A 7862-nucleotide genomic window follows, 5' to 3' on the forward strand; every position below is an offset into this window, starting at 1 on the left:
AGCCCTCCTTGGTCATACCTGGCCACAGCAGGCAGAAGTGCAGGAAAGGGCACTTCCGGCGGACGCTTGCAGGAGGTTGGCCCCTTCCTCTAAGGTTCTCTCCCCAGGGAGGGGTATAGGCCGCATGACCCAACAAGCCTTCTCCTGCCATGCGCAGAGCGGGCACCTCTCCCCATTCTTGGTGCCACTTGTCCTTCCAGGAGGGGCCTCTGGCCATGGAGGACAGGGCAGCACACAGACGTAGCCCTTCTTCATCTGATCAAGTCCTTGTTGAGATAAGGCCCCTCACTTTGCAATGGATTGTTAGCCCAGCAGGCCCCTTCCTGTCCGATCACAGGAGTCCCATTCAGGCGCCAGTGGCCCCCTCTGGCCCTCCTTGGGGTTGAAAAGTTCAGGGCAGTGTCTTCCTGGCCAGGAGCAGTGAGGTGACCAGAGGGGCCTATGCAGCCCTGTGCAGCCCGAGGGCTCTTCTCAGTCTGGTGTCTGGCCTTGGGCCTCAGGCCTGTGCTGTGTCCTCACTGTTGGTGGCACCCTCTCAGAGGTCCTAGCCCCAGGTGGTTCTGCAGCACCTGGAGAGAAGTGCCCGGCCACCTAGGCTAGGTGTGCAACCAGAGCTCTTTATTACAGGCTGCCAGCTGGGCAGGGGGCTCACAGTGTTAGGGGCGGGAGCCCCAGGACCTCTTGGAACTGGGCAGTCACACGGCTCAGGTGGGAGCCCTCCCAGAAGACTTTGCCGCAGCCGGTGCAGCAGTAGAAGGGCCACTGCCCTGGGCGCCGCAGCACCCCCATGGGGACTGACCCCAGCTGAAGTCGTGTGCCGTTGCCCAGAGTGGCTGGGGTGGTGGTCTCCAGGTCTGATGCCTCCAGCCAGCGGCATGGCCGGTCATAGACAGAGTCCCTGGGGGCTGGGTGCAGTGCTGGACCTGCACCAAGGGAATAAAGTCACTGGGCCCTCAGCCTTGAGCCAGCCTGAGGGCCGCCTGGGGGCCTTGGCCAAGTTCATTCACCATCCACACAGGCTGCCTCTCTTCCAGTCTGGAAGATCCCCCTCATCAGCTCTGTCCTGGGCTTCTGTCCCCAGCTGCCCTGGCCGAGACCCTCCCCCTGCCTTCTGATCCCTGGAAAACTTGGGAGCCCTCTGCTGCAACAGGACTTAACCCTGAGGGACTAGGTGTCAGGGTCTTAGGAAGAGAAGTTTTGTTCTCAGCAAGGACCTCGGGCTTACCTGACGCCTGACTGTTCTTGCTTGGGATGGTCCTGTGGTCACCTGGGGGCAACAATGACAACAGATCCTGGGATGTTCTGTGTCTCACTACAGACTGTGTACACATCCAGTTCCCCGGCAACTAGACTATGTCCCATGATGGACCATGAACATGTCCAGTCCCCCAAGCCATGGAATGTCCTATGTCCCACTACAGACTGTGAACATGTCCAGTCTCTGGGGCAAACTAGAGATGGTGGGGCGAGGGCAGGGCAGACCAGAGGGTCTGTGCCAGGTCTCATCCCCTCCCTTGGGAACTTGCACCTTGGAACGTTCTTGGGGCTCAAAGGTCTCTGGGAAATGTTCTGTGCACAAGATGGGCTGATAAAGGCACTTGGGGCCTGAGAACGGGCACTGGTGCGGGTGGGGGCAGCCCGTTTGTGGCGATGAGCAGATAAGGCCTCTGCCAAGCAGCTCGTTTCGCAACCAGCCAGCACTGGGCTAGGCTGTGGGGGTGGGCGTGTTGTTGGCCAGGGGACGAGGCCATGGCCTCGAGGTGCCAGCAGCAGGAAGGAGGCCTGCTTCCCATGTCTACCCTGTGCTGGGCTCCAGAGCAAACAGTGGGGCTGAGCCGCTGACACACCTCCCACGGCAGGGACTCCGGAGGCTCTAGCCTCCACCGCTTGGGTAAGGGGCAAGCACGAGACTGAGGTCATACTCTGAGGGCCAGGAGCTGTCCAGCTGAGGCCTGGTGGCCATGCTCGGCCCAGAGCTGGAGTAGTGGCAGAGTTGGAGGCAGATCTAGATGCCTGCACAGGAGGGGCCCCTGCAGCGTGGGGAGGGCAAGAAGGGGTGCTGAGAGCCCAAAAGGTCCCTGAGGGAAGCCCCCCTGGTAGCAGCAGGGGGTAACTGCACCAGCTGGTGCTGGGCTTCCCCTTCCTGCCTGCTCAGGGTGGGTGGCCTACACTGCGATTGGTTATCGGGTGTGTCTGTCACTGAGTGTGTGTGCATGAGCGTGTCTGTAGTAAGTGGAAGTGATCGTGTGACCGTGCACAGGTGTGCAAGTGTGTCCCTGCAGTGTGTGTGCACGGAGGTGCGTGATGTGCCTGCACGTGACCAATGTGTGTACACATGGGGGGGAATGTACTTGCAGTGAATGCATGGGACTGATGGTGTGTGTACAGCATGTGAATCCATGAGGACACATGAGCACCCGGAGGCCGAGTGACCAGGTGTCCTACCCTCTGAAGCAGGTGGGTGGGATCTGCCCTCAGTGCACTGACCCTGTACTGTGGGACCTGAGACATCAGTGCTCCGCCCCAGTCTGCCCACCCCCCACCCCACGTACCATGAGCTCAGTGTGGGGCTGCCTGTCCCCAGACCCTGTGCCCAGCCCTTTGGAGACTGGAACTCTCACCTGTGCCACTGGGACCTTCATGATGGCCATTCTGCTGCATGAGGTGCCTCATCATGTCCTGAGAGACCTTCAGGTATTGGTCACAGTTACACACCTAAGAGCAGTGGGCAGACCTGAGTGAGGGCTCCTTCCCCACCCCACTGCCCTCTGGAAGCCTCGTTCCATGCTCAAAATCTTCTGTAGCCCAGGAGGTCCAACCACCCCTGACCTCAAGGCCCCTTCTGCTTAGAGATCACAGTGTTCTGCCCTCACCCTCTCCCAGCCAAGCCCCCTCTAGGGCAGGGCATGCCCCAGCGGCACTGTTGTCCTGGGCATGATCAGGAAGGACCTAGGAGGGTATTGTCTGGAGGGGACCTGTGTCTGGCAGTGACGCTGGGATGGTGTGTCAGGGTCAGGCCCAGCTAGCACTTGGCACTCTGGCCCTTGCCACTGCCCATATAAGGAGTGGGACCCTAGGATTCCCTGGTGAGACAGGCCCCCCTGAGCCTTCTTCCCACACAGGTGCCTGGAACTCATGGGATCCCAGCTTGGAGAGGGTCACAAGCAGAGCTGGAATTTCCAGGACCACTGAGCAGAATGGTGGGAGCGGCCCTGATGGTGATGAGTGCTAGGCGACAGGGTGCCTGGAGGCCACTGCTGTGCAGAACAGGCCCCGCCCTCCAACCACCCTTTCCCACAGCATTTCAACACCGGGGAGAGTGGACCAAAGGGGCCTTTGGGGACCAGCCCAGCTGGGCCAGGCCCAGAGGGCAGGGGGATGGGCTGTTCCCTAGACAGGGCCCCTTTTCTTCCAGGCCCCAGCTGTCCACCAGCAAGCCCCTGGCCATGCTGCCTGTTCCCCCAGGACCCCACTCAGACCCCCACACAGCCTGGGCTCTGGCCACAGGGCTGCAGTGGGTGCCCCAGTAGTCAGAAGTCCAGGCTTCTTCACACAGTGTAGACCCCCCCAAGCATTCCTGGGGGGGCCTTGAGTGGGGGTGGTCCTGCCTCTTACTGGCCCTAGGGTGACAGGTGCTGGTCCTCATGGCACTTGGCCTGGGGAGCAGCAAGTTGGGGGTGGAGCAGAGGCAGCAGGCTGGCCAGCTCACGATTACTCACTGCCTGCCACAGACAGGCACCTCCGTTCAATAGGGCCTGGCCCCACCCTCGGGAAGCACCAGGGATGGTTTTCCCACGGGTGCTGTGGCCATCACCAGCGGCCCTGCCCTGCTGGAAAGGCCGGCTTTGCTGCCTGCCTGCAGTGCCTGGCCAGCTGCCTGTGGACTGAGCCTGGCACCATGGCCTTCCTGTCCACCTTGGGGCCCTGGCCACCGGATCCAGGAGATGACAATATGGCACAGAGAGGCCACATGGCCTTGGCCTTAGAGGCTGTGGTCCAGCAAATAATGAAGGGTCAGAGGGAGATGTACTGAGATCCCTGTTTCCAAGGCCACAGTACCTGGCCTGCAGGACCCCTACACAAGGGGTCTCACATGGATGCCTGCCCTCAGGCCCCAGCAAGGGGTCACATATGGGCTGGGTGGGATGTGAAGAGCATCTGTGGGCTTCTGGATGGAGGCCATGGCCCACCTGGGTGCCTGCAGCATGACCCCTGCAGGTTGGAGCCTGACCCATCCTGCCCCGTGAGTCTGGGAGCCAGGGTGGGGCTGCCTCCACCCCAGAGCCTGGCTGGTGGGAAGGGCCAGAGGCGGGGGAGGGCCAGGTGAGTCTGGAGCATCAGGGCTGGGAAGGCTCCAGGCTCCTGGTCCCAGGGGTCCGCCTCCACCAGGTTCCCACGGCTCCCCAGGGAAGCTTCTGGGTGCCAGCATGTCCCTCTGACTCCAGGCTCTCTGGCCTTGAAAACTGCTGAGGGCAGTGGCATGATGGTGCCTCCTGGGGCCTGATCACCAGCCTGCCTCACCTGGCAGCCAGGCCCTGCCTTGACCCAGACCCAGGGTCCCCTTTGGAGCCCCAAGGAAGAGTGTGGGAAAGGCCTGTATGGGCCACCTCTCCAGAGCTGACAGCAGACCTGTCAGCTGCCTTCACTGGGGCCCCAGGTGGGAGGGGAGTCCTCACTGGACCCTCTGACCACAGATGGGGACTTGGCAGGTGGGGGGTTGGGCATTCCCAGCATGCTGGAAACTCTGGAAGCAAGGCCAAGGCCACGCCCATCAGCCCCTCAGCACCCAGAATTCCCAGCCACACCTGCCAGGGGAGTAGAAGCGATGGCAGAAGTAGAACCAGGAGGCTGAGTCACAGGACCCCGGTGTACCGGCCCTGGTGCCTCCCCCCGCCTCAGCAACCTGTATGTCCCCCACTCTGGATGTCCCCCTGCCCTGAGCACCTCCACCCCAAGCGCTCCCCTCCCTGTCCTAGCTTCCCACACACGATGTACTCACACCCCAAAGAGCTTGAGACACTCAGAGAGCTTGAAAGAGGGTTGGAGGCCTGTGGCCTGTGACAGAGATGGCAGCTATGAGGACCAGATGGACAGATGGCTGAGAAAAGCGGAGTTAACGGCTCAAAAGTAGGAAGGATGAGAATGGTGTGTGGTCGAATGTCCAAGAGCACCCACCTCCACCCCCACTGTCCTCCATGCTTCCCCAGGGCTGGCCACCGGCCCATTTGCTTCAGAGTGGAGCTTCCTGACAAATGGTGTGGACAGTCAGACCAAAGGAAGGATGAAAGGCAGGGGCCTTCAGGATCAGCCTGACACCTCTGGAGGAAGCAGTTGGAGGGCTGGCCTGGGTCTCTCCACACCTCAGGCTCCCAAGCTGTTCTAGTGCTGTGGGAGGGACAGTGGGCAGTGGGGAGGGCCTGTCAGCTCCAGGACTCCTGTCTTGTGTGGGAAACCCAGGCCTGGGTGGGCAGGTGGAGAACCAGGGGAGGGCACAAGGCCTGCCAGGACCCTGGGTCCAGGTCAGCCACCTGCTGATGGGACAGTTTCAAAGTCCACCAGTGTCCCTCTGCCTGTGGATAGAGCTCGTGGCCACTGGCCTAGGCACAGGCCCCTGGCAGCGACATCCCCTTCCCAGCTCTGTTCCTCTGGCCCAGGAAGGGCAGTTCCCACGAGTCCTAGCCCCTTCCCCCACTGGTCAATGCCCTGGTCCCCTTTGTGCTCTGGACAATGTCTACAAGGCAGGCTGGGGGATGGGCTATGGTCTTCAGAGTCAGGCAGGACCAAAGCTGGGTGCCCCAGATGCCCAGGAGGGTAGAGCTGTGAGTATGTGCAGACCACAGAGTCCCCATGAGGCCCCCTTGGATCCCTAGGTGTGTGTGATTGTCATGTGTCAGGAATATATGTAAAGTATGTACAATTGACACAGGGTGGATGTGACTGTGTGTGTGACATGGGAAGTTGGTGTGACCGTGTGTGACACAGGGGAGTGTGATTGTATGTGACATGGGGTATGTGTGTGGCAGAGAAGGGTGACTGTGTGACATGGGGCTGTGTGAGTTGGGAAGTATGTGTGACGTGTGTGTGTGTGAGACATGGAAGTGGGTGTGAATGTGTGACTGTGGCACAGGGGAGTGTGACTATGTGTGACATGGGGGTGTGACTCGGGACGTGTGTGACGTGTGTCTGCGTGACTGTGTGGCAGAGGGGGGTGTGATTGTGACACGGGTAGAGGGTGTGACTGTGATGTGTGTGTGACATGAGAAGTAAGTGTGTGGCTGTGTGTGATGTATGTGGCACAGGGGAGTGTGACTATGTGTGACATGGGGGTGTGTGACACAGGAAGTGAGTGTGACTGTGTGTGGCACAGGGTGTGTGTGAATATGTGTGACATGGGGTGTGTGACATGGGAAGTGGGTGTGGCTGTGACATAGGGGGTGTGACACGCATGGGTGTGGCTGGGTCCCTGTGTGGCAGGAAGGGGGTGTGTGTAAGCTCTGTGGGCTGGGGCCTGCATTACACCATCAGGATGGGACCGAGATGGGGCCTGGAGTCCCTGGCACCTCAGCCCGGCTGCTCCCGCAGATGGGTCGCAGGGATTTGGTTTTTTCCCAGCAGGGCACAGGGTTCGGCTGAGTAAACCTGCTCATGTAGCCTCCCTGCTCCAGGATTCTTGGTCTCCTCCCAGAGGTCTGAGCACCTGATAGGCCTCCTGGGCCTGACCAACTTGCGGTGACCTGGAAGCCTAGGTCTCCTGCAGGCCACAGATCACCCTGCAAAGCAGAGCCTGACTGGGGGAGCCTGCCCTCCTCCCTGCTGGCCAATGAGCAGATGAGAAGTGGGCTCAGGAGCAGCAGAGGGCCCCCACCCAGTGCTCATCTTCCTCCAAGACGGGACAGGGGCTGGCCAGGGAGAAGGTGCGGATCATATCAGCTCCCGTCCTTGGTCAAAAAGTGACATTTCATGGCATTCTGGGTCCATCTCCTCACTTAAGGCTTACATGCCTTTATCCAAGTTTATAGGCATCTACCTGCTAAACCCTGCCTCACAGAGGCTGCCACGCCCACTGGAGGGAGCACATGAGTCAAAAGGTCCCTAGACTGCCATTATGGGGGTCTTTTGGGGAGTGGGGGGCCATGCAGGAAGTGGGGGACAATGGAGGAAATAGGGAGTATGAAGGGGTCTGTGTGGAGAGTGGGGGCCGCGAGGAGGGTCATGGGGGAGGTCGTGTGGGAGCAGGGGGCATGCGGGGCCGTGTGTGGTATGGAGATGTCATTTGGGGAGTGGGGGTCGTGGGGAGTCCGTGCGAGTAGTAAGGGTCATGGGGGGGCCGTATGGGTGCCATATGGGGTGGGGAGTCGTGCAGGGAGCAGGTGACGCGCAGACTGTGGGGGGTGTGGGGCCCTTGCGGGAAGTGGAGAACGTGGGGGCCATGTGGGGAGTGGTGGGGCTGCGCAAATGACTGGGGCCATGGGGGCCTTGCAGGGAGTGGGGGTCATGGAGTCGTGTGGTGCGCGCTGTGCCCTGGGCTGTGTGCAGAGCTTGGCACGATGAGGCCTCTCATCTCAAGCAGAGCTGGCTGGAGAACCCCACGCCCTCCACCCCTATCTTCTGTGTGGACCCCACCATCTTTGGGGTTCCTTGCCTCTTTTCCAGGATCCTCAGAGCCTTGCCCTCAGTTCTTGGAGCGTCTCAACTCCCCTTTCCCTGGGGTCCCCAAATGACGCTCCCCACCTCTTCCCTGGGCTCCCGAGCTCCCCGGGCCCTGTGGGGTGCGGGCGCAGCAAGTTCCCAGACGGGGGAGGGGCGGCGCCGGCCGTGAGAACCCGCCGGCGGCCTGGCCGTGGGAAAGTGGGAGGAGGGGC

General features: G+C 61.0%; 1 protein-coding gene across 1 annotated transcript in view; it reads right to left on the minus strand.

Moving 5' to 3' along the window:
* Positions 1–648: 648 nt before the first annotated feature.
* EXD3 (exonuclease 3'-5' domain containing 3) overlaps positions 649–7862 on the minus strand; it is a 55935-nt gene continuing 48721 nt past the window's right edge. The window contains exons 19-22 of the mRNA XM_006900668.1: positions 2610–2715; positions 2115–2133; positions 981–988; positions 649–923 (exon numbers count right to left, since the gene is read on the minus strand). Coding sequence (XP_006900730.1) covers positions 649–923; positions 981–988; positions 2115–2133; positions 2610–2715 — 408 coding nt within the window. The remainder of the gene's footprint in view (positions 924–980; positions 989–2114; positions 2134–2609; positions 2716–7862) is intronic.

Source organism: Elephantulus edwardii, unplaced genomic scaffold (assembly GCF_000299155.1).
Source record: "Elephantulus edwardii isolate Elephantulus edwardi_28Jun2011 unplaced genomic scaffold, EleEdw1.0 scaffold00289, whole genome shotgun sequence".
Lineage (NCBI taxonomy): Eukaryota > Metazoa > Chordata > Mammalia > Macroscelidea > Macroscelididae > Elephantulus > Elephantulus edwardii.